This window comes from Bidens hawaiensis, unplaced genomic scaffold, assembly GCF_021521415.1.
Source record: "Bidens hawaiensis isolate Kalapana, Puna unplaced genomic scaffold, B.hawaiensis_p1.1 tig00000820_1, whole genome shotgun sequence".
Classification (NCBI taxonomy): domain Eukaryota; kingdom Viridiplantae; phylum Streptophyta; class Magnoliopsida; order Asterales; family Asteraceae; genus Bidens; species Bidens hawaiensis.
Genome location: NW_027491048.1, coordinates 2,555,555 through 2,582,861, shown reverse-complemented (window position 1 = coordinate 2,582,861; position 27,307 = coordinate 2,555,555). Strand labels below are relative to the sequence as shown.

At 33.1% G+C, this 27,307-nt stretch overlaps 3 protein-coding genes across 4 annotated transcripts; all 3 read right to left on the bottom strand.

Moving 5' to 3' along the window:
- Positions 1-6,255: 6,255 nt before the first annotated feature.
- Positions 6,256-10,860, bottom strand: LOC143540004 (putative protein S-acyltransferase 7). Its single transcript, XM_077033172.1, has 6 exons — positions 10,807-10,860; positions 10,554-10,704; positions 9,537-9,719; positions 9,128-9,454; positions 7,578-7,811; positions 6,256-6,639 (listed from the first exon to the last, which is right to left on the bottom strand). The coding sequence occupies exons 2-6, from the start codon at positions 10,665-10,667 to the stop codon at positions 6,256-6,258; spliced, it is 1,242 nt and encodes a 413-aa protein (XP_076889287.1). The 5' UTR covers positions 10,668-10,704; positions 10,807-10,860.
- A 2,402-nt stretch (positions 10,861-13,262) lies between these two features.
- LOC143542495 (xyloglucan endotransglucosylase protein 2) lies at positions 13,263-15,303 on the bottom strand. Its single transcript, XM_077035069.1, has 4 exons — positions 15,184-15,303; positions 14,769-15,071; positions 14,030-14,223; positions 13,263-13,863 (listed from the first exon to the last, which is right to left on the bottom strand). The coding sequence occupies exons 2-4, from the start codon at positions 15,060-15,062 to the stop codon at positions 13,464-13,466; spliced, it is 888 nt and encodes a 295-aa protein (XP_076891184.1). The 5' UTR covers positions 15,063-15,071; positions 15,184-15,303; the 3' UTR covers positions 13,263-13,463.
- Positions 15,304-24,211: 8,908 nt separating this feature from the next.
- On the bottom strand, positions 24,212-27,270 carry LOC143539986 (uncharacterized). 2 transcript variants are annotated; one of them, XM_077033165.1, is made up of 2 exons: positions 26,844-27,270; positions 24,212-24,890 (listed from the first exon to the last, which is right to left on the bottom strand). In XM_077033165.1, exons 1-2 carry the CDS (start codon positions 27,158-27,160, stop codon positions 24,482-24,484), a joined length of 726 nt encoding a protein of 241 aa, XP_076889280.1. In that variant the 5' UTR covers positions 27,161-27,270; the 3' UTR covers positions 24,212-24,481. The 2 variants fall into 2 exon arrangements, with proteins under 2 accessions (XP_076889280.1, XP_076889276.1); XM_077033161.1 differs by having other exon boundaries at positions 24,247-24,902; positions 26,844-27,267.
- Positions 27,271-27,307: the final 37 nt, after the last annotated feature.

Genomic DNA, 27,307 nt, shown 5'->3' with positions numbered 1-27,307 from the left:
GTCTTTGCCCACACCACTTGGGCCACTGATAACAATAACCAAAGGCCTTGGATTTGGGGCTAAAGACTCGGAACTGAATGATGAGCCCATGGTGGTTTCCAGTGACCGGTACAGTTCGGTCCGTTCGGCGGATTCCGGCAACGGAATTGGGGCGGCGGGTTGGCGATTGTCGGACATGCTGGAAATTGATTTTAGGGTTTGAAAATTGGGGGTTTTGAAATTGGGTGCGAATTGGGTGAAGACGAGTAAAGGGTTAGTGGATTTTGTGGTGAAGAATAATGGGTTGAGCTTGGAATACGGGATTGTGGTGCACAAGCGTCGAATTAGCATCGGATTTAAACTGGGTTAGAAAAATATATCCAAACCCTTAACACTTCTTTCATAATAATCAGAAAGCAGTTTATCCATTGGAGGCTTACTCACAACAGACTGGTGATTAAACAATATAGCTTTGAACTCCTCTTGACAACATACGAAAACATCTAGAAGCTTTGAAATCCAATCAACAGACAAGAGTTCATGCGAATCAGCCAATGATAACTCATGAAATCTTTCAGTTACCTGCCGTTGAAAAGCTTCAATATCGGCATATTGATTTACGGTTTCGTGATCAACAGAATGAACGGCTGGATCACGCTTCATACTCAGAATTGAACGCCCAAAATCGGTTCTCATCTTTATAACATCAATTACAAGAAACCCCACTAATTTGGATGGTAAAAGTTGAAGCTTTTTTGAATATTATCAAATTTGGGGGTTTTGGAAATTGGAAACAATTTGGGGAAATTGATGAAACCCAGATGATAATTATGATTTTGAACAAAACCCAGAAAGGAAAAGTGGAATTGAGATGGAATTGTGAAAAAAACCCAGAAAGGAAAAGTGGAATTGAGATGGAATTGTGAAACTGATGGATTGGATGGATGCTTGACCAATGTATTAATAGATCAGACACACTTTATTGGTTGGGTTGTTTGAATAAAGACAGAATTTGGCCATGGATAAATATATCCTTCTGCTGCTGCTTCTGAACATCATCATCATCTCGTTCCTTCTTCAGATTCATAACCTCCGGCGCGTGGTGGCGGAAGAGGAGGAAGGAGATCCGCCGGGGGCGTGGTGGCGGAAGTCCATCGCTGGTGGTGGTGGTGGTGGGTTTCCGGTGAAAGAGGAAGAAGAAGAAGTTGTTGCAGGGTAGGTAAAAAGACCAAAATGCCCTCACATGCGTCTCACGTGAGGGGATTTAACTGACTTTTTCTAACCCAGTTAGCGTAAAGGACAAAACTTGTAGGAAAAAAAAGTTTAAAGTACACCGCCTGCAAGGAAACTTAGAAAAGGACACGAACCGTATTTTGGCTTTTTTTAAAGGACAAAATTTGTATGTCAATAAATTAATAATAATAACTAAAACTTATTCCTAATTTAATAAAATAAACCGACTCAACTCAAACTCTTTAAACTATAAAGCTTTATCAAGATTAATCCTTCAAATTTAGGGGGTTTCTGATGATGATAATGTAAGTGTAAGGGGGGGGGGGGGGGGTGTTTGGCTTAGCTTTTATTTTTTGGTTTATGCTTATACCATTATACAAATAAGCTTATTCAAATAAACTAAAAAAATATCTTTAAATAAGCTTCTTCAAACTAGCCTATATAAGCTAATAAGCATAAGCTTAAAAAGATAAACCAAACACCAATTTAAACTTATTTCGTAATTTTTTTTTTTTTTTAAATCTATAACCTTTTTTAAAAAAAGCTAGGCCAAACACCCCCTTAAGATTAGATTTCAACTCACAAACGCCGTGTAACGCTCATTGGGCCGACAAACTTCATTGCATTGTTAATTCGTTAATTAGTTGAGGCAATCAAATTGCCATGTAACGCTCATGGGCTGTCCAACTCAGTTGTTTTTCGTTAGTTCGTTCGTTGGGCCATTCAAATTGCCATGGAAAGCTCATGGGAGGCCAACATCCACAATTTATATTTCGTTAGTTTATTGTAAACTTAATAATCTGAATTTTAAACTAACTTAACTCCTCATGTAGTCATCACACATTAATCATATTGATTACATCATTTAACAACAATTTACGCTATGTACCCCCCTCATCTTATAATCTTTCACATTTAATCCTTATGACGCAAATCTCTTTACTTCTCAAGGCAACGTTATCATAAGTTATCTATATACTTAAACATTTTATTAATCTATTGACTTCCTTGATTTAACCTTCATCTTATAAATCCTCATTTTTGGTCCCTATAGAATGTCTCATTCAAGATACCAACGTTATCCTTGACATCAATCGTTTGATTCTCATGACCACCGTATGGCTGCCTGTATCGCCAAAGAGTTAACTGCTGCGATCCCCATAATAGCAAACCAAATTCGGAGCCTCCATGCAACTGATCCATCTTTTCCCACTAATTCCTCTGCTGGTGACTACGAACCATCTACTCCCCACTTATCCCCACAACAAGAAATGTAAGAACCTTGCTGCAATAAATCCTACCCACCCGCAAGTCTCCTCAAACAAGAAACTTTACCTCGGTCCTTTTTCCGTCATGCTCCATTTGTAACCATCATCACTCGGTTAAATCCTTATGCCGTCACTGCACCCAATGTAACCGTTATGGCCATCTTGCTAACACAAGCCGTATCCCGCCTACTTCACAAGCTGTCCCGCAACAACCTACCCCTCATGCTCAACCTGATATTCCTAATACTCGTGCTTGCTACCATGGTAAGGACCCAAGTCATCTCTGTAATGCGTGCCCTCAACTTACCCAAGCCTAATCTACGACTATGCCCTACTACTTGACCCATACTTACCAGGCTCAAACCCATCAACCTCATGTCCGTTAAGCTCTTCCCATCAATCAAGGTCAACCTTACTTAACCCAACACTACCAAACCCCACAATCGTAAGCTCAATTTTACCGGACATATTTCCCCCAAACAACCTTCTTGCAAACTGTTCAAGCTCACGTTATTCAAGCTACCCCAAATCAATCTACCTCGACTGTTGCAACTCCTATGAATGCAACTGCTCATGGTGCTTCGACAAGTCAATAAAGCTACACAAGGACCCCAAAGACTTTTGTTGTTTTCTTTATCCATCTTAACTTCTTTTGTCTTTTCTTAATTACGCATTGTAACGCCTCTTTATGGCCTTAGATTATTTCTCATTTAAACTATTTACCTTCTATCAAATAAATAAGTCTTTTGATTAAATAGATTGTTTATTGAAGCCTACTTCTATCTTATTTCTTTACCTTCATTAACCTTAACTATAAATAAGCAACCCCTTCTTAAACTTGTATCTTTACGTTTAGAAGTCGTCTTAAAATTTCTTTGCTTTATTAAAATTCATTGCAACTTTTAAAAATTATTTTATACATTGGAGACTTTCTATTGTTCTAAGTTAAAAAAAAAACTCCTTAAAACCCTTGTCTCTTAAAATCATGCTCTTTAAATGTTTTGTAATCCACACGATAAGATGAATCATGTAGACCATCCGACGATAACAGTAATTATGGTCCGGAACATAATCATCGAAGTCCTCGCATATAAATCATGATGCGTAAAATTGTGTGTCATTATATAGAACTGAAAGTAATTGGGATAACGGTGCAAATGTAAAAATGATAATGACATGGTGGATACGCCGCTGGTACATCCTATATATAAGTGCCCTTATCGGATTTGCATTTGGAGCGTTGTTTTAACTATTCAAAGTTCTGTGGTATGATAAAAAAAATTTAATTTTATTTTAAAATTTTCTTTTCCTCAAACTTTAATAGTTTTGTTATAATATCATTTAATTTCGGGACGAAATTCCCTAAAATAGGGGAGACTGTAACAACTCGGAATTTCCAAAATTTATTATTTATATTAAAACCCGACTCGTTTCGATGTTCGAGTTACTCTATAAAAATATTTCGTTCATAGAGTTGATCAATTATTATCATATTATTTTTAATTCCTTATTATAATTTTAAACCATGTATATATATTTTATGACTTTCAATATATGGCAAAAATCACCCAAACTCAAACTTTTACCTTTATTGTTTCAACCTTCATACCCCAAGGTCTAAAATGCAAATTTATATTCTACCCATCAAACAAATCTGGATACCCATTATCCAACCCAAACCCGTGACCCATTTTATTGAACCCGTTTTCCCAATTGTTTAACTTGGACCACAATTCTCGTCTCAATCTTAGGAATCGAAACAAGCATATTCTTATTATTACTATAACGAGCTGAACCGACATTCTAATTACGGGAATTAGATCAAAAATTGATTCGTTTCTCCTTTTAACCTAGCCGACCCTATAACAAGCTGATTATACATAAAAACGTTCATATAAATTCAATTAAACGCACAGACATAATCACCTCACCATCGCCGACCTAAATCATTTATTTAATTGGATTAATCTGGTCGTTCATCTGTTCATTCATCAACTGTTATGGCTGGTTCGTGTTCATCGCTATTAATCCATATCAGATCATTATTCGAGGCCTTACCGTCAACGCGCGTAATCCGTTTTCGTCATTCTTATTGTTATCTATTCACTTGTTCGTCTGCTAAGGTGAGTACCACATTCCCCTATTTTACCGTTTTCAATGTTTTGGGGACATATGCGTAAATTATATTTCTCATATATGCTTATACACAAACTGCAACTATTGTCTTATGTGTTAACAACTTATACCTTACTTGTTTATGTGCTTACTTCCTTTATATGCTTCCGCATTCGGAGAGGTCCAACATAATCTCAGTCTAGTATGATCATACGCCAGTCGTTAGCCTTTGTGCTTCTCGACATCTCAGTTATACTTGCTCATTTGGTTAATTTGTTATTCTCATATGACTTGTTGCAGCTACGTATTTTGTTATATATACTTAGGATTTTATTACGAAAGTGTTACATAAATAAATGAGATGTTATAATCCGGTTTAAAAAGCCATTTGGATTTGGTGAGACCCATGACCCGTTTTTTTACTATAAAATTGTTTTTTTAATTATAAATAATATACTTAAAAAAAACGGATATTAATTTTTAGTGTATTCCTATTTTATAGGATTTTCATATCAAATATTTGATAATATTACTTTTTAATTATATTCCTATTTTATAGGATTTTCATATCAAATATTATCCTATTTTAAATGAGATGTTATAACTCGTTTAGGGACTATCTGGATTTGTTAAGACCCATACCCGTGAATTCGGGTTAAATGCATGAGAAACCTTCATTTACAAATAAAGCAATCTGGTGACTTGAGAAAAACTAGGGAAGTCTCGTATATTCGGGTTAAATGCATGAGAAACCTTCATTTACAAATAAAGCAATCTGGTGACTTGAGAAAAACTAGGGAAGTCTCGTATATATATATATACGAGACTTAACAAATCCAGATAGTCCCTAAACGAGTTATAACATCTCATTATATTAAAAAGTAATATTATCAAATATTTGATATGAAAATCCTATAAAATATGAATACACTAAAAATTAATATCCGTTTTTTTTAAGTATATTATTTATAATTAAAAAACAATTTTATAGTAAAAAAACGGGTCATGGGTCTCACCAAATCCAAATGGCTTTTTAAACCGGATTATAACATCTCATTTATTTATGTAACACTTTCGTAATAAAATCCTAAGTATATATTATTAACTTTCTTATAATAATTAAAATTAAAATCCTAAAAAATATATAAGTATCATAACAAATAATGTAAAACAATTCCGTAATACGGGAGATAAAATATAACAAGTTGTAAAATCAATGTTGTGTGGAATCAAAGCTTGGTAGACTTATATATAGTATTAGAGCTCTAAGAAAGATTAAATATGTTCACTTTATTCTAAGAGTAGTCAAAAACTATATTAGGAAAGTTCTTTATGTTTATTGTGTCTAAAATATGCATTGCTTCACATGTGAACTATGGAATCAAAGCTTCCACTTAAATGTCTGTTGGAACACAGTCATATACTAAAGTTAGTCGAACAAACGTTTATGTTCGTGTTTGAAGATTACCGACTTTAAAAGATCATTTTCATTAGCAAGCGTTGGACACGAACAACCAGTCGCACAAACGACGTTATCTTCACATTTTACAGCACACAATTAAATAAAATCGATAACGAATAACAACAAACACAATCCATCCATCCTCCCAACACCTATTCTATACACTCCCCATTCTATTGACACCAACTGCTTTCAATTTCATAATCCTGAGCTCTTCTTTTCCTTATCTCTGCCTGCACTTTCCGTAATAAACTTTGATGCCAATCTATGCAGATCATGCGCAGCAGCCCACTTGTTTGACCGATCCAATGCACCCGACTCACATCTTTCAAGATCAAGCTGATCGTTTTCATCAACAGAACTCTCGGTGTCATCGCTTTTTTTAGAAAAGTTCATGCTGAACGCGTACCCAAAGTATTTTGAACTGTTGTAATTAGCATACATTTCAGACTTTATAAACGCACGAAAGTCATTCTGCGAAGGTGGTATTTTAGAAAAGAGGGCTTCTTTTACATTCTGAAAGCATCCTTTCTTGAAAGGATTTCTCCTCTTGTATCGGTTTCTGAAGTTTTCGTAAGTAGTCTGCGTAAAAATGACAACTTTAGTGTTTGGATTTAGTTAAGTAAAGTGTCATTTTCGTCCTTGTGGTTTGACAAATAATGCGAATTTAGTTCAAAAGGTTTATTTTTTGCATATTGACCCTCCACGTTTCCCAGTTCTTGCCAGTTACATCAAAATTACTAACCCCGTTAAATTTAATCGTTAAGTCAGGGGTAGACATGTCTTTTCACCATTTCTTTATATTATAATACTTATTTTAGTGAACTACGGTTTTCGTCACTCTAGTTTGTCCAAATATGCAGTTTTAGTGTAGTAGTTCCAAATTTGCAATTTTCTTCCCTATGGTTTCATTTCACTTGCAATTTAACCTGAATTCCCTAATATAGTTAAGTCTGGTCGTTAAACACATCAATGTACCCTTCACGTGAGGGGCAGTTTTGTTCCTTGTTTTTTTCCCCAGATACACCCAGCCCCTCACGTGAGGGGGCTTGCGAATTAGGACTGAAGTTTATTTAGGGAGAGAAACGACAAAACTGGTCGTCACGTGAGGGGCACACAAATGGATGAACGACCAAAAATAACAAGGTTCATAAATTCGGGTTTGATTGCAAGTGAAATGAAACTACAAGTACGAAAATTGCAAACTTGAAACTATTGGACTAAAATCGCAGATTTGGACAAACCACAAGGACGAAAACCGCAGTTCACTAAAATAAGTATTATAATAAAGAAATAGTGAAAAGACATGTCTACCCCTGACTTAACGATTAAATTTAACGGAGTTAGTGATTTGGATGTAATTGGCAAGAACAGGGAAACGTGGAGGGTCCATATGCAAAAAATAAACTTTTTTGATAAATTCGCATTATTTGTCAAACCACAAGGACGAAAATGACACTTTACTCTTAATAGTTTATAGTTATGACTTATGAACATGTGAAGAATGAAGTTAAGTGTACCTGATTTGTGATAATCAAATAAAGATGAAATGCAGAGAGGCCGCCAACGAACCATTGGACCGTGAAAGTGTAGGTAATAAGGATTCCGGATGCGGGGGATTTAATCATGGCTTCCCAGATAGTTGAACTGTTTTCTTGCATGGTCATGACGATGTTTATCCAACACATGCAGAAAACATATAGGCACAAGAATGCTGTTGAGGATACAAACATGAAAAAGCATCTGTAATTCCTCTGAAATGAACAAGTTGGTGCGGTTAGGTGACTTTTCGGTTTTCAGTTATAGTAATGATATGAGCGTAAGAAGAAACTTTGCATAACGGAAATTAACCGTTTCTATATGAATATTAGGATTAGGGGTGGAAAATGTGACCCGTGGGTTGAATGGTTGTATTAAAATGTATATAATAGGTTAAATTAAAAAAAGAAAATGATTTAAACGGGTCAAAACCGGTTGAAATTTCTTGAAGGTTTTTTTTGTTTTTTTTATGGAACCAGAAAAATGAAGAAAACTTTTTAGTATTTTACTTTTTATTTATTGATTCCTATTTCAAGTTATAATTTTTAATTATTTTTTTTGAATTTTTTAATGAGGGGTTTTTTTTAATCTCAACCCATTTTAACCCATTTCAAAAACCCCTCATTAAAAAATTTAAAAAAAATAATTAAAAATCATAACTCGAAATATAAATCAAATACTAAAAAATTAAAAGTACTAAAAAGTTTCTTCCGTTTTCTCGTTCCATAAAAACAAAGACCTTCAATGCCAACCCGTTTCAATCATTTTTTTTTAGTTTGACGAATGACCCATTATATACATTTTAATACAACCCATTCAACCCAATGGGTCACATTTGCCACCCTTAATTAGGATACAAGGATTAATCGATTTGGAACTGGTTATCGGTTATCTGATTATTGTGATTCAGTGTTGGTTATTTATGGTTGGATGTAACAAAATGCACACCAAAACACTATTTTCTTGATGAATTTATGGATTAAAAACATATCATTTTGGATGGTTTGATTCTTTGTTTTTGGATGGTTTGACATGTCATTAAAACATATCATTTTGAAGTGGCGGTTCAGGTCATCATAAGTTCTCAACATATTAATATGATATAAAACTTTGTTAACTACAACTGTGGTATGGAAGATGGCCAAACGTTTTCCGGTCTTTGTATGTGGCTGTTTCAAAAAATTTTAAATCGGCCCGTTTTGACCCATATGGTCAAAATCCATTATGCCCGAACCAAAATGACCACCTTAAAACGACGTGTGCTGACCAGTTCCAACGGTCCAACCTGACCATATTTTCAGATATAGGTGTTGATCTTCTACATTTTGGTGCTAATTTTGTAATGATTTGCAAATTTTCAAACATTTTCTTAAAATGGCCCGTTTTGACCGGTACCAATTTCTTAAAATGGCCTGCTATGATGGTCAAAACACTCTTTTCTTGATCGAAGTACGGATCACTTGTAAATATGATCAAAACTATAATTTATAAACAAAAGTGAGCAGGATAACATGACTGGTACATAACATACCTTGCCGATGCATTGTCCAACCCACGGGCAATGATGGTCAAACCGGTCAACGCAGTTGTTGCATACAGAGCAATGTGAGCATCTTGGTGGGCGATAAAGCAAGCAAGTTTGACAATACTTGACCCTAACCACCGTTCCGTTAACATTAACACTTTTAGTAGGTGCTAGATATCTACCACTTGGTAGATATCTGCCACTTTGCCCTCCAGCCCAGTCGCTACGCATGCTATTAGATGCATCCCAATCATCATCTACCTCTGGAGAAGGTGGTTGTCGGGGAATAATTCCAGGATCAGTTGCAGAAACAATAAAGATAAGGATAACAATCTGCAGTGGTTAAGTTTAACAAACATCAATAAGTTTTCATAAACCAAAAATATATAAAATAGAAGCGAAAAAAAAACGTTACATATAAAGTGAAGACAGCAGGAATAGCTACTAAAACGAGGCCTGTATTATCGGGGAAGTAATTCACAAGACTTTGAGAAACCAATGAGCAAAACAAGATTACTGGAACCACAATGAGGCAGATTGTGAGGTAAAGAGACCCTGCATCAGGTCCAAATATTAATCTGCCCCGTAACGCAAAGACCTGCAAGAAAACAGTAAATAAATAATAAAACCATAAGGGAGTGTTTGGCAATTGGTTCCTAATAGGGCTGTACATGAACCCAACTGTAAGCGAACAGTTCACAAAGTAAATAGACTTGTTTACGAACACCAACCAATTAACAGAAACAATATTTTGTTTGATTTTTCTAACCGAGAATGGTCAGTGTCAAACTGTCAATGGTTGGTCCAATTACCAAGTTTGTGTTGGTGTTTCTTTTAACATTCATGTTCATATGTTAAATTATTACATATAAATTAATCACTTAATACTCATATATAATTTTATTTTATAGTTAATAGTTTTGCTTAAATTTATATGATAAGATTAGAAAAGTCATTAAAGAGTATTAAAAACCTTTAGTGAACAAACATTAACGAACATAAACAGACGTAAACAAACACATTATCGAACATTAATGAAATTGAATGAACATGGCCTCTGTTCGTGTTCTTTCATTTAGTTAATCAAACACAATTCTTTGTCCATGTTCATTCATTTACTAACCAAACGAACATAAACGAACTTCCTGCCAAACGTTCGGTGCGTTTACAGCCCTAGTTCCTAGTGTTTAGAGTATAGTGAACTGCATCTGATTATTAGGGCCATTTTACATGTAATAATCAAAATTTGCCAAACACACAATAACTGATCCTGGTTATAACAATTTACATAAATCCTATTCGGGTTCACGGGTTATTCCTAAATATTAAATCTAACCTAACAAACATGCATCATTTGGATGATTTGCCACAAAATTATATATCCAGGTTGTGATAAAAATAAAATAATAAAAAGGAATGATGCATTACATACATTGTTTCCTTTCCAGACTTGGTAAAGACGGAGTGAAGGGACGTCGTGATTTGTGATTTGCCTTTCTGATAATCCGCGTGGAGGAGGAAGAAGACTGCTTCTTTGTTTGATCATAATGGCGTTGCAATGCTTCCTTCCCACCCCAAATATCCTAAAACATAAACATAAACAAACGTAATCATGCATATTGCATGCATGCATTGATCATGATCACAAACATATATATACACACACACACACACAAAAAAAAAACCTTTTCTTGATGAAGAAAGGGAAATGGGGCCAAGGAAACAAAGCAACAACCCAAGATTATATTATTATTAATATTATTGTTAAAGATCAGGCACAAGCAGGCAGATTAATTAAATAAAAGAGATTTAATTATATCGTATATACACCCTGCAATGTATATACGATATACTGCTCTCTCTCTATATCAGTTTATCTTCTTTCCTTCCTCCTCTTGTAATGTTTTGTTTCAATGTTTATCAAGAATTTGTTTTTAGGTTTGAAGAAACAGAAAGATTAATCCTTTTTGTTTGTCTAAACCGTAATTATTACATCCGGTCTAACTGGTTTTAATAAAAATTAATTCAAGATTGAACCCATAACTGTAATTTCAGAAACCGGTTAAAGATATAGGTTAGATTGGTCAAAATGGTTGGGCTTGACCGTTTAAACCGGGGTTTTCATTAAAAATAAAATTGTATAGTATTTTTGAAAAGAGTATACTGGTGTTTTCGTCTTTGTGATTTGTCTAAATCTGCAGTTTTAGTTCAATAGTTTCAAATTTGCGATTTTTTTTTCATGTGGTTTCATTTCACTTGCAATTACACTCGAATTCATTAACCCCGTTAAGTATGATCGTTAAACCTATCAGCGTGCCCCTCACGTGAGATGCAATTTTGTTCTTTTTCTCCGAAATAAGCCACAGTCTTAATTCACAAGCCCCCTCACGTGAGGGACTGGGGTGCATTTGGGAGAAAAAAAGGACAGAACTGGCCCTCGCGAGAGGGGCACACTGATGGGTTTAACGACCAAACTTAACGGGGTTAATGAATTTGAGTTTAATTGCAAGTGAAGTGAAACCTTAGGGACGAAAATCACAAATTTGAAACTATTGAACTAAAACCGCATATTTGGACAAAGCACAAGAACAAAAAACGCAGTTTACTCTTTTAAAAACAATAAAAATGACTCGTTAATGTTATATGCCTGGATGGTATAGTCGGTTCTTTTTACATGGCTAGTTTCAAGTTTTGTACCATTAAAAACGAAATTTCAAATTATGCCTGGACCGTGTAAGTGTCAAATTAGCCGAACATGCGTGTTTGCTTCGGTTTAACTTTTCTTCTATGTTTTTGGTTATACCAAGTCATTTTATGTTATAACAAGTCATTTTAGGTGATAACGACATATGCTATTGGCCTTAATGGTTATAACAAGTAATGCTCCATGTTAACTACTTTAAGTTCATTAGGTCACCTTTATGGGCTTTGTTATGTATCAAAGGGTTTTTTATTATTATGTACATAAGTCATTTAGGTTATGTTCGGTGCTAAAGAGTTATGTTTAATGATCTCTCCACTAATTTACCAACACGAGTTTTATTATGCGTGAATGCGTTAGATTATACCCTGTAATTTTGTACCGTGCATAATACAACAAATGCAATACTTAATAAGTGGCCCGTCCCATGGGCCAGCCAAATAAAACAATGGTTTTGGGTCTCCAGTATTTGTACGTCTCCAATTTCATATGGGTTATGTTACTTATGTACTACATCTTTTAAAACCGAGCCATTTTTTTATTAAGAACTTGTTGATGGATCACAAGTTAAGAGTGAGATGCATATTATTAATGATTTATTTTGTATTATGGTACCCATAGTAGAAAAAATAAAAATAAGGACAAAAGCTAGTGGCGGCTGATGGTTAGAATCTTAGATAATTTATAGTTAGATTTTTTTATAATGTCAAATACAGTTCGATTGAACGGGGCCAATCTAAAAGGTTAAAGAAACAAAAAGCATTTATCTCCAACGACTATAAACTTATTAGTTTATTATTGTCAGTCCCAAGCCCGTAAAAAGGAGGGTTTACATCGAATATATTTTTGAAAAACGTCTTAGTATTTTAGTTCGCTTTATGCCTCCATAAACATTGAGACGGCCCTAAATATAACGAACTTCACCTATTATCACAGTTTACGTCCTTTTCCCTAACGGACGTTAGATTTTGTTAAGGGGAGTCATGTACTTCTACATGCCAATAATTTAGCAAACCATCACACTCAAACCTTTGAAGTATAAACAAAACACTAATATTTTTCTTTACCTTTTATACATATACTAAACTGATAAATCTAAATATTAACCGACAACACGTGTTTACTTCCATTTAAAAAATTCGGTCACTTTTTAACTTTTTACAAATCCAAAATAATTAGTCTTCTTCGTTTGACAGCTAGAAAATATGGAGTGTAACGTAATAATATTATCTTAAACAACACAATCTTTACGACAAAAAGTCACAAAGTAAGACAAAAAAAACAACATGCATATGCAAATTAGTCAACTTTTTTATATGTCACAAGATTCTCTTAATTCAACATCTTTATCAATTGTTTTCAAGCTCCTTATCATAACTATTTGACTCAATAAACTATCATAATACAAAAATCAATTTCTACACACATTATATTATATTCATATAAATATGTAGTATCACAATGTAATTCAATAATAAATTATAACAAAGAATACAATGACAAGTGACAACACAACATGATGATACACATATAGTTATACATCATTAAATCTCATCCTCTCTTTAGAAACACACATATTATAACAAACATAAGGATGCAGATTAAATGGAATATATGGAGTTAAATCAATCCACTATGCGTTTAGACGTCGCGGTCCCTCTTGCACTCGGGTGCCATGACCGGGAACCTTCTCCGATCAGTGCAGTAGTTGTAAATAGTGTACTTTTGACGCACCCATTGAAGACGACGCCATTGGTAGGCGTCGAGATCTTGAAACTCCCTCTGGTCCCACCACCTTTTGCCTTGGGTTGCACAAAAGTTTGTGTTTACCGACGATTCACACCCGTCCACGTGGAACCCTTTGTATGCGGCCACAAATGGTGCCTTTGACCAATCGGTCTTCTCCAAACCACCCCTTGTTGCCCAATCGTCGGCGTTCCATAAACTCGAGTAAATCTTCATTGGTTGGTTGAATGGGAATCTGACTCCTAGATCTTTACTGTTCTTGAACACCCTGATTGGTACATCGTCCACGAAAAACCTGCGTATTTTACTTAATTTTTAGTGATCTGTGTGGATCGATCTATGTTTGATCCATCGTCCTATCTAGCTGTTTACTAGATAGTTTTTTTATAATATAGGTGCCCTGTCTTGTTGCTTACTAGATAGTTTTTTATAATATAGTAGTCGTTAAAAAAAGAACTTACACAATCTGGTACATATTCCAGAGGACAGAGTAGGAGTGAAAAGCTTGCGTGGGGTCAAACCATAAATATATACGTTGCTCCCGGTCACCTTTGCCGCCGGTGAACACGTTAGTTTGCAAAATATAAGGCTGCCCGGTCCGGTTTCCCAAGAACTCAAAGTCGATCTCGTCATGCTCGGAGTTTTGTGATGATAGCTGTCATTTTGATTGAAAACAACACTCATTTTTAGTAAACTAGAGGTCATACTATAGCTACACTATCCTCCATAAAACACTTAAGACGACCGTTTTGACTTAAAAAGTCAAACTTTGAAAATTATTGGTCATAATAGCCGTTTGAACAGAACAATATCTAGAAGGTCATGTCACCGTAGGAAGTCAAACTTAAAAAATTATTGGTAGGAATAAACAGTAGGGGTCAAACTTAAAAAATATTTGTACGGTCATTTCGATAATAAACAGTAAAATTTTGAAAATTTTGGTCAAAACGTCCGTCTGACCTCTTTCCACAACATTTGAAACGATGTATGGGGGTCAAACTTAAAAAAATTATTGGTCAGAATGACCATCCAACAAATATGTGTACGGCCATTCGACCATAAACAGTAAAACTTTTGAAAAACTTGGTCAAAACAGCCGTCCGACCTCTTTCCAAGCAACATTTGAAACAGTGTATATAAAAATATCAGACTGTATGCGTATAGCGGGTCCTAAGTTGGTTAGGAGAAATAATAACATACATAAAAGGCGGTGACAGTGCCAGCAGAGTCTCCAGGAACCATCTTAATCTGCATACTAAAATGTCCAAAAAGGTAAGACCCCTTAGACTGGAACCCTGTACCCGTATACTTATCTAGCACAAGTTGTATCTCCGAACCACCATTAAAATATTTAATATGATCAAACGCCCAAGTAGGCACATAGTTTCGCCCGAACGGCACGTCTATCGGCTTCCTCGGAGGCGCACCAATAGCCAAATCCACCAATGCAAACACCAACACACAAATCAAAGCCAAATATCCTCCTACTCCCATCTTGTTTCACTACAAATACGAACTGAATTAACTTTGTAACTTATAACTTATACCAGTATCTATATATATAGAGAGATTAAATATTAAACAAGGCATGTAACATGTTTAGAGTTTAGTTTACCTTTGAAGATGGGATGTGGATAATGGAGGCTTAGGGTGTGTTTATATAGGGACTATTGGAGATATGAGATGAAGATGGTGATTGTATGAGACAAGACAAGAGTGCAATAATTAAACATATACAGGAGGCAACAGTTTAAAGCCAGCTATGTCTATCAGATACTATATTTATCGGATTAGCTGTTTTTGATACACATTACTCAGTGAGCTGATATGAACATTGATTGATATATAAATATAACAAACACTTTTTTAACTTCTTTTATCCATAATAATAATACACATGTACAACTTTTATTTCTGAACAAATTTTAAATACATAACAGAGGTGTAGATAGTGTATAAAAGATAATTGAGTAAACTGCGGTTTTCGTCCTTTTGTTTGGTTCAAATATGCGGTTTTAGTCAAATAGTTTTAAATTTGTGATTTTCGTCCATGCGATTTCATTTCACCTGCAATTAAACCCGAATTCATTAACCCGTTAAGTCTGGTCGTTGAACCCATCAGCGTACCCTTCACATGAGGGGCAGTTTTGTCATTTTTTTCTCCCCAATACACCCCAGCACTTCACGTGAGAGGGGGGGGGGGGGCTTGTGATTACGTCTTGCTTTATATGGGGAGAAAAAAGACAAAAATGGCCCTCACGTGAGGGGTACGCTGATGGGTTCAACGACCAGGTCTAACGGAGTTATTAAATTCGGATTTAATTGCAAGTGAAATGAAACCACAAGGACGAAAATCGCAAATTTAAAACTATTGGACTAAAACCGCAGATTTGGACAAACCACATGGACGGAAACCGCAGATTTGGACAAACCACATGGACGAAAACCGCAGTTCACTCAAGATAATTAAAGTTAATTATTAAACCTAAAGCAATATGTATATGTGTTTATGAGCTTGTCGTGGTTATGCTTAAAGTTAAGTTTTGTACTTAGTCGTCCCCTAATATCATATATATTAGTATATCATATATATTAGTAAGATAATGTTTGTTGAATCATCATTCATATGTACTACGAGTGAGACTACACGCATTGATAAAGGCCTTGTTGACTATCATTTACGTGCCCGTTTACTAGGGGCAACACGGTAGCATACAAAGGATCCGCCGATCTAAATGCATGTATAGTTGTACACATAGAGGTCGACAATTTTGAACGCATGTTTATATAAATATTGTCGAATTTAAAAACAATGACATAGGTGAAACGACTTATATGAGAGACAACTTTATCGGCCATGATTTTGTAAAGTTTATTATTACTAGTATTATTATTAAATGTTTTACTATATAGATTATGAAAAACTTTAAAATATTCAAAATGCAATTATTAAATGTGAATAAAAGTATTTTAATATTAAGGAAGGACAGAGGAAAGAGAGTAGGTAGTTTGTTTAGTAAAGAAAAGAAATGAAACAAATTTGACTTAAACAGTCAAAAACTTTGACTTGATCACTTGGATGTGTTTTAATTTTTTATTTTATATTTTTTGAACAGCAGGATGTGTTTTAATATTACTTTTAATTAAAATAAAATGTTAGAATTGATCAACTAGTTTAATTTCTTTGATGTTATTAGTTATAGACCATTTTTAAATAATATACTTTTGTCAATATTGTTTGTTATGATATAAAAAAAACTAATATGTATTACTGTGTTACATACAATAATTACATAATATTTTTTATTCTTGTTCGATAAAAAATATTTTTTTCTTACATAATATTATTCTCTTAATGTTGTTTCAATTTATTAGATTTGTGTCTTATTCTTTTTATCTTATTTGAACCATTTGCTAATCTGGAACCCACTTGATCACGTAAAAGTGATTAGTTGACAGTCACACAACATTATTATCTCACAATTTGTGAATATAATAATAATAATAATAATAATGATGAGATAGAAATTTATTTATTTGTTAATTTTTTACTGTTACCTTTTTTCCAGTACCACTTTTAAATAAAAATCCTACTAGCTTTAGAACCTGTGGCTTAAAAAAATACAATTAACCTATAGAAATTAAATAATTAATTTTTTAGAAAAATTTATATATTTTCAAGTTAAATGATTTTATGAGCTCATATTATATTTCTAATGGGATATTAAAACAAATATGTGGTGTTTCTCACACAATTCGTTTTATAATCATGAAAAAATATACTTTAGTGATTTTATAAGTTGTAATTATGTTCTTCTTAATATAATAGTGAATTATAACAAAGTGATAAAATGTTTCATTATGAACAACATAATATTATAAAATCGGCATAAACAAAAAAAGTTTTTTATTACAGTGTCGACAGAGATTAATGAAAACTTCATAAATCCATATAAGTTGAATGAATATGTGAGATTAAAATTATTATTCATTCATAATTTCTTCTTTTCTTTATAAAAATAGCATGAAGAAAACACATTTTGTATTACAGTTTCGAAAGATATTGATGAAAAATTCATGGATCCATGGAGTTGAATGAATATTTTAGAATAAAATTATTCCATTGATAATTTATTTATCATTTTAGACATATAAATATCGTTCATTGAATTTTACCAAATTCATCTTCTACACTTAATAGTGTATATAAATTGACTTAATAAAAAAAGATCTGATTTCATGACAAATATAAATACTTTGACTATATCGACGTAAATAACATATTTTTAATCCCTATAATTTAGGTAATTATTTATTTAATTAGATGATAGATTCATATGTTTTAATTAAACTGACATAAATATGGTTTCTATTAAAAATAGAAGAATAATTTGAGTGAGAAATTTAGACTAGAAATATATGTCCCCAGTTATTTCCTTTTATTATTTGAATAGATAGATTGTACTTTAATGCAAGCCGCATAAGTAAAATGGGATACTAAGGTAATTGCAATAATGAAGATAATGCATTAGATATAATTTTTAAAGTTTATAAATAAAACTTGTATAAATTTTCATATGCACAAAAACAATGTGTATGCAGGCTAATGTTAACCTTAAATTTCTAATATTAAGAATTTCCAACAAACTTTTATCCTATCATTTCAAACTTTTTAACTTTAAACACTATTTAACTATTTTCAACTTTTCATCATACATAAGAGAAAGTAATTATATTACCAAAATGAATATCAAATAAAGATTATAAAAAATATATAAATAAAAAAATTCCTAAGAAGAGGAATATCTATCTTTTGTTAGGATTAGCCATTAATATTGTTCATTTGCACATGACATGTTCTTTCAACCATGTTCCATGAACGTGCGGTTCGAACCCTAGATTCCTATCGGTCTTAAACACCCATCCCCATACCAATTCCTTATTATTCGTTTATGTTATCCATAAACTTTTACCAACAATTACTAGTATGTTCATCAAATTTATCTTAATCTTCATACCATTTTTCTAACGTGATAAATAATTATAACTTATGGGTGAGAAGCTAATATCAGGGGAGGCTCGGAGGGTGTGCTAGCCGCATCATCAGCCGAGGCACATAAGTTTCGGGGCACACATTATTTTATACATATTACATATATATGTTTTTGGTGTTAAAAATAAGGTTATTTGCAATAGTTTATGAGATAATTACATGCTCAAAATATAAATCGGTAGATAAAAGTTTTATCCATGTACATTATCGAATAAAAATTTTCGTTTAGGTCTACGGACCTTTTTATTTTAGCTCGGCCAAGATATTTAAATTCTCAGAGACGACCCTGAGAGATATAGTATGTATAATTCACCAAAAAGGACAAGTCTTAATGCTTAATGAAGTTTTTCAACCGGTAAATTTCATAAACATATCAAATGATTCAGATGTTACCTCTTGTAATTTATGTAATTTAATGACTTGATCAATAAAAATCTTTTTATTAAACATTATATGTATACGTGTATAAAATATTAAAAGTCAAATAAAAACATTTTATAAACTAATATGTGTGTGTATGTAATAATGTATGTATATGAGAATATCATGTGTTCCAAAAATGGGTAAAATGCAAAAACCAAAATGTGTTTGTGTATTGTTAACTATTCAAACCAAGTACACACCAATAAATAAGACTTAAGCTATAACATTTACTCATGTTCATACCATAGGGACCATCTTCTATGTAAACTACTTGAGTGCTTGTTGACCATGTATTAACCTTCAAAGTATAGGGAGGTCAAAGGGGTTAGCCTAAACTGTTGAGTCCTAGATACATAAAAGAAAATAAGAACCTAGATTGGAAATAAATCATTGCTGGTATATTCTGATTATATTCCCATTCTAGTTAACTTATGAAGTACAACTCCAAGTATACATGCAAAATCAGTAAATTACAATTTTTGCTATGCTAATAATATATATGTAACTCAATTTCAAACGATAGATTTTAATGAAATGAAAGAATTAAACGGCTTTATAAATCAATGACAAGAACTATATTATGTTTAATATTATTTTTCGTTTTCTTTATAAAATTTTTTGAAGAAACAGTGAAAAATCCAAAAAAAACAATCATGTCCCAAACATTAAATGCTCAATAATTTTAGACCAATAATGCAAATAAAAACTAACAAAAAATAAAAAATTCTATTAAGTAACTAAGCAAGTTGATGTAATATTTAATTTACTAAAAATGTACTAAAAATGTGGATAGAATTCAGAATTTACTAAAAATGTAATATTTAATTTTTCTCCTAGGTTTTCTAAAAATGTACATTTTTATAAGCTTGTCAAATTGTTTTTGCACTGTTTTTTATTTGAAAATATCTAGTTGTGTTTTTTGACACGTTAGGCAAGGCCCCTTAGTTTTATGGAATTAAAAATCCCATTTAGGTAGAATCTGTTTTAATTTATTAACAGAAAACGGTATTACGGTATAGGTTTGAATATTTTATTTTGTTGTTATATCATATTTTACCAAACCATGTGCTACTTATGTTTTTCTTATGATATAACACGAAAATATTCAGAGAACGCAATGTTAACCATAAAAAAGTTATACTGGCCTCCCAAATATATTGTGTATATACACACACACGCATCGTTGTTAAAATCTCACTTAGACATCGATTAACCCTCGATTAATTACTAGTCGGTACCCCACTAACTAAGTAACTAGTCACTGATTAATTCTTATTTGTTCAAAATTGAAATATTTATATATAAAAATTGGTTTGTGTATGCATATTTGAAAATTTACATATAAAATCCATTTCAATTAATCGCTAGTCCATGTCCCACCGTCTAACTAACGCCTAACGATTTCTACAAAACTGCATATAAATATTTTACCAATTTACCATGTTGGCGTAGGCATAAGTTATATAACTTGAATTTGGTGTGAGAGTAAATTTGGCGAGTGAATAAAATATAAGGCAATAAAGCTAGTTTGTTTTTTTTTTTGTTTTTTTTTGTGAACAACAAACAATAAAGCTAGTTAAAGCAAGTATTAGTAGGGTTGTAAATGAATAGAACCAAACAAGGCACGGTTTATGTTCATTCGTTAAGCTTCTATCGGACAAACTATTGGTTCATAAATATCTAACCGAACGAAATTCTTGTATTTGTCCATTTAGTAAGGAAGTAATCTTATTCGTAAACGGTTTACAAACACAAACGAACAATCACAAACAATGTTTTATTTGATTTTACTAACCGATAATGGTAACCGTCAAAGGTTCAGTATGGCTACCAAGTCTGTGTTAGTGATTTTTTTTAAAAACATTTTCATTTATATGTTAATTTTACATATAAATTATCACATCTTACTCATAAGTCATATATTTGCTTTATAGTTAATAAATTGCAAAAATCCATATGATAAGAATATAGAAGTCATTTAAAAAGTATTAAAAACTTTTAATGAACAAACATAAACAAAAAATATTCACAAATACAAACGGGCACAATCAAACACATTATCAAACATTCGTAAACTCAATTGTACGAACATGACATATGTCCGTGTTCATTCATTTACTTAATCGTATAGAATTCTTTGTTCACATTCATTCATTTATTAAACGAATGAACATAAACAAACTTCCTTCCAACAATTCACAACAATTGGTTGAAATTTCTTTCGTTTACGGTTAACATAAAAAAAACGTTTAATAATCAGTAAATACGCTAAATGGTTAATGCAAGTATTTGTATTGAGGATGAATATTTATCAACAGTAGTTAACACTAGTTTCGTTTATCAATTATCATAGAGTGGGTTGTCTGTCACATCGTATCTCAAGTTCACCTTTAACAAAAATAAACAGCACGGAATCTCATTGAAATATGGAAAACTAATATGCTTTATTTATTATTCCAATAATAATAATATGCGTTATTATTATTTGAACCCCACCAGAAGAATTGAATTGAAACAAAGTTTGGTTGATTTAAAGATTCACGCATCCAACCCATGTAACATGATATTGCTCTTTCCATGTCTGTCTGGATGTATGTATATCTCCAAATCAAATCTCACTTTTTAACTTCTTCTGCTTCTGCCGACATCTATTATCCTCATAAACTTTTTTTTCCTTAAAAATATCATTTTAATTCATTCTTAATTTAATCTTGTCAATAACAAACACCCTTCTGGCTCAAACAATAACTGAGAGGTAATATATAGTTACTTACAACACGTACAAATAGGCTTAACATACAAAACATAAATGGTGAAAGAGAAAAGAACATGTGATGCTGAACCTGTAATTACGTTACAACAAATACAAGTAGAGTGAAAATCGTTACGCTACGGTGTATAGGTAGCGTAACTATTACTTTTCTTGTATATTGTTGTAGAGTAATTATTAGTACGTTATAACAAAACACAAAACAACGTTACACTTTATTAGTTTCTTTACCTTGTTATATAATGCTAAATCATCCATAGATGTAATTGACTATGTACTTGGAGTTATCTAAAATGATTATATTTTTTGGCACAATAAACCTACATACTCTTTAATATTTTTTGTTCATAAATTTACATGTCAAAATTTATGACTTGAACCATCATAATTTGAGGAAAAATATATTTACTCGATACGTCACACGCTATTTGGTTCTAAGATGTTTACATGTAAGTAAATATCTCGACCACGTTAATATTAAACCGATATAATTATTTGTTCACAGTTAGGTATACGTAATCAACTAATTTACACATGTGTAAGTTATTGTGTATAGGGTTGCATATATGCATTGCTTATATATTGAAGTGTTAATAAAACATAACATATAACATTATAATTTAAACAAAATATAAAACTCTTCATCTTACAATTTAAATTTGAAATAATAATAAAATGTGAAGTTTGAAATAAACAATTACAGAGCCAAAATAAAAGAGATGTATAAATTTTAAAAAAATTGGTTCGCGAATACAAACGGCTTGAATTGTATCATACACGGGCAACCCAAATGAAGAGAGTTCAAGATAACTCAAAACGCATCAGTTGTGTTTAGGTTGGTTCTTAATCAAAGTGGACATTTTGGCTGGCTATGTGTAGTGGATGAGTTACAAAATGAAGGAGATTTTTGACATGTGGGCAAGGGGGCGATATGTAGCCCATGGGGCGGTGTTGTAGCCCACAAATCGCTTCACCCTCCAATACTTGATCGCCACGTCAGCATGCCCATCACACAACCCAACGATATATATATGCCCTCCCCCCACCCACCCCCACCCCCCAACCCTTATTATCAAGGGGCGGTGTTGTCACCCAAATTCGCCCCTATTTGTCGTCCACTACACTTGGCCTTACTAGAATAGTCACAGTAAAATCAATCTTTTCGCATAGTCAGAAAACTCAAAGCACCCGAATAGGGTAAGGATAGATCACATCACCCAAGATACTAATGAACACCTAATTCATTATTAGGTTTCATCCTGAACTTAAGTCCATGTTACTATGCCATTATGCAACCCACCAAACTAAAAAAATTAATGTGATAACCAAATAGTAGGACCCAAGAAAAAATATATAGAGGTAATGGTTTGTTAATTATATTTAATAATTAACATAATAAAATACACGTATTTAGGGTATGCATTGGTTGGTTTAGGTTGATTTTGGCCCAAAGCAATAATAATAATAATAATAATAATAATAATAATAGAGATGTCGGTTAACGGGATAATCATAGCCATAGACGATTAGACGATCAGTTATGATAGTTTCGGTTAATCGATCTTAAATGCCATAGTGGGTCGATTAATTTTGAATTTGAGTCTAGTTAAAATTAGCTAAGAACAATATAAATAAACATTATTTAGACTTATAAATTTTGTTGACCATGTAATAAATTTTTATTACACATGTATATATATTACGTACCACCTACAATTGAAAACATCTTATTGTTGACTATTTTACTTAGATTAGTTGACTTTTTAAAGATGTTTGTAAAGGCGAGTATTTAAATTTATGGCTGTTATATAAAAAGAATTTAAATATTAAAACAGTGCATGAAAAAAAAAGTATATTGATTTTTATTAATCTCAACTATCAATTATCACATGTTGGTTGTTGTCAGTTTCAACTAATAAATTGGTTGCTGACGGTCTCATCTTTTAACGTACTTGTTCACAACGGTCCGCGACTAACAGAATTATAACTTCCTTACTTGCAGGCCGGAAAATTCACATTTTTTACCCGAAAATTAAACCTGAACGACACCACCGCCGACCAACCACCACTTGAGTACCACCAAAACCGATTCCGACGATGGTTCCAGCGACCTCAATAATTAGGGCTTTTGCTAGAAAAATGTTCTTAAAGGTCCGATCCAAGGTTAGAAAATTTGGGACGAAAATGTGTTATCCGTAAAAAATGTGAATTTTCCAGCGAAAAACGTTTTTCTGACGACCTGTATCTAACAACGTTAAAATTATGTCAGTCACGGACCATTGAAACAAAATAAGATAAAAGGTAGGATCGTTATAAACCAATTCTATAGTTGGGATCGTTAGCGACAAACCAATACAACAAAAGAAATGATGACTATGTGATAATGTAAAGATTTATAATTATGTTTGTAAAGAGAAAATGATGTTTTTATAATTTGTGAAAGATGTTTTTTCCCCTCCTTTAGCATTAAATATATGTGTATAAATCACCTTCCTATTTAACTTACATTAGTTGACTTTTCAAGATGTTTAGATGCATATAATGTCACATTTTCACTCTACCAACAAGGCAGCAGTCATAAAGTTTAGAAGTTACAAATACAACTACAACTTTTAACTGTTTTTAAGGATTGAAGAACATCCCAAGTACAACAATAATTTACTTATGTCACCTTGTCCTGTCAACAGGCTCATCATCAATTGAGATGCCGGATGAGTACTTTTTGATTCTCAAAGAAATAAGAATGCTAGATGAAATGCCCAACATGGGAAATACATATGACCAGATCTTTGACTGGTTTGACTCGGACCCAGTGGAGGTAGCCACGGCGGCACCAGCAAGGCTACCAATGGATGTGTTTTGTAAGATCATAGGCAAGCCGCCGATGACAGTTGGAGCCATAAAGTCCTTTAAAAACCGGACATCTGTAGCAGCCAATGCATAATTAATGATGTATGATGGTATGGGTGAGAAACGGGCCAGAAGAACAAATTTCCAACCGTCACGTTCAACTCCCTTAGAAAGCACATTAAAATATCTGTTTTCATGTGCCCACCGTGTCGCAGAACTAGAACTTCTGAAAACAAGCCTGAAAGATACCTCAACATCATTAATATCATTACAAGAAAGACGGAAAGTATTTTGAAGAACAAAATAATATTATTGTCACAAAGCATAAACGCTGCTACGTAAACAATTATTTAAAAATGATAATAAGCCCCCCTATGTACGCTCACGTACATGAAAAAACCACACATATGGATGATTTTTTTTAGCTAAACAAAACAAAGATCAAGTCACAAATAGTCCAAGATCAAGTCAATTAAACTGTAAAAGTAATAATATCTAAGTGAAACCTGTAAAGGTATTAGATTGCCCTTATAAGATATCTCATGCATATCACATACACGCTCATACTATCGTTTCAGAAGCATGAAGCTTTACTTCAAAATTTCAAAGCAATCAATCAAATATCAGTTAGAACTCCAAAATCGATTCAAGAACACCTCAGTCTACAAGAGAGAAATTTAGCTCCCAAGTTCTTGATTTGAATGATGCACTAACTCTAGAAGCATAATGATATAAATTTCATCCACGAAATTATTTTACAATCATTAAATGCTTACTGAAAGAATCATAGACACATTCAAACTTTGATAACATTTTGATGTTTCAGTGGCATAACTTCAGTATTCAAAGCTTTAAACAACAATAATCTGCATTTTAACTTTTAAGCAAGTTGGATATTATATATATGTCAAAATATGCATAATTCACGTCAAAAAGGTACCCTAGCCAACTCAGCACCGCCTAGCCCAACTTTTGGCCGACTCGGCACCGCCTAGCCCAACTTTTGACCGCCTCCGACTAATTTGGCCGACTCGAAGATTTGGCCGACTCGGCACCGCCTAGCCCAACTTTTGACCGCCTCCGACTAATTTGGCCGACTCGAAGAAACTCAGAAAGTCGCCTCGGAAGGGGTCCGAGGACTGACTACTTGCCGCCTAGGCCAACTTTTACAACATTGATTTTAAGTAAAATTAGTATCTTTCTGTAAGTTTTCATGCTTTGTAACATACCTAGAGAAATAACTATGACCTAACGGCTAACAGTTCATACCTAGCAGCAAAACTTTAGGGCTACAAACTCAAATTCAAACTCAACATAAAATTAACTGAAATCAAACACTAAAATAAGTTAAATAACAAACATGATATTGGATCAAATACAAATTAATTAAATTAATGTGCTAGGAATCAAATACTATAATTATATATACAACATGGGGAAGGTCAACATACAAATGAAATTAACGTGCTAAACGTGAGAATCAAGTAGAGTAATTATATATACAAGTAGAGTAATTATGTAATGACATCATAGAGTAAACGTGAGAATCAAGTAGAGTAATTATATATACAAGTAGAGTAATTATGTAATGACATCATAGAGTAATTACATAATATTACTCTACTTGATTCTCACATTTAGCACGTTAATTCCATTTGTATTTGATCCAAACCCTATACAGGATAATGTAATTATAGTGTAATGTAATTACAACATAGTATAATTACACTACTATGTAATTACATAATTACTCTACTTGATTCTCACGTTTAGCACGTTAATTTCATTTGTATTTGATCCAAACCCTATACAGGATAATGTAATTATAGTATAATGTAATTACAGCATAGTATAATTACACTACTGTGTAATTACATAATTACTCTACTTGATTCTCCCGTTTAGCACGTTAATTTCATTTGAATTTAATGTAATCATAGTGTAATGTAAATACAGCATAGTATAATTACTCTACTTGTATATATAATTACTCTACTTGATTCTCCCGTTTAGCACGTTCATTTCATTTGTATTTAATGTAATCATAGTGTAATGTAATTACAGCATAGTATAATTACACTTCGATTCAATGTAATTACATAATTAATACTTGATTCTCACAGTTAACACGTTAATATAATTTGTACATTAACTTTCACCGATAAATAATAACCGATACCTTCCGATCCAAAACGAGAGAGAAGCACCGAGAACTTTAGCCGAGAAGACACAAATCAAAGCCGGAACGAATCCGAATAACAACGAAGCACCGGCTTCGAAGAACACAGCGTACGGAAGGCACAGAGCAATTGAGACAGTGTGGATCAAAACATACACCGGAATCGCCCAATTACCTAACCGATCGGACACGTGTCTGAAGAACTCGATGATTGACTCTTTGTTTACAGATGGTGAGCCGTTGATCTTTAATGATGCTACTACACCGAGTAACACCACCGCTGCGGCGGTTAGTAGTAGGTTCAGGCGACCGGCCATGACTGGTCAACGAATGTGGTCAACGCAATGGAGTCAACTTGAGGTTGTGATGGTGGTTGAAGATGAAGGAAGAAAGTAGAAACAGGTTGAATTGGAAAGCCCAATAGATGGGTAGTTGTGTCATTGTGTGGGCTTAAATGACGCACA

Excerpts from the sequence above, each read along its gene's own strand:
- LOC143539986 (XM_077033161.1), bottom strand. The coding sequence starts at position 27,160 with ATGGCCGGTCGCCTGAACCTACTACTAACCGCCGCAGCGGTGGTGTTA. Across the intron at positions 24,903-26,843 it reads CTCTCGTTTTGGATCGGAAG|GCTTGTTTTCAGAAGTTCTA; the intron begins GTATCGGTTATT and ends GGTATCTTTCAG.
- LOC143540004 (XM_077033172.1), bottom strand. The coding sequence starts at position 10,667 with ATGATCAAACAAAGAAGCAGTCTTCTTCCTCCTCCACGCGGATTATCA. Across the intron at positions 9,720-10,553 it reads AAGTCTGGAAAGGAAACAAT|GTCTTTGCGTTACGGGGCAG; the intron begins GTATGTAATGCA and ends GTTTTCTTGCAG. Across the intron at positions 7,812-9,127 it reads TTGGACAATGCATCGGCAAG|AGGAATTACAGATGCTTTTT; the intron begins GTATGTTATGTA and ends TGTTCATTTCAG.
- LOC143542495 (XM_077035069.1), bottom strand. The coding sequence starts at position 15,062 with ATGGGAGTAGGAGGATATTTGGCTTTGATTTGTGTGTTGGTGTTTGCA. Across the intron at positions 14,224-14,768 it reads GCACTGTCACCGCCTTTTAT|CTATCATCACAAAACTCCGA; the intron begins GTATGTTATTAT and ends TCAAAATGACAG. Across the intron at positions 13,864-14,029 it reads TGGAATATGTACCAGATTGT|GTTTTTCGTGGACGATGTAC; the intron begins GTAAGTTCTTTT and ends TAAAATACGCAG.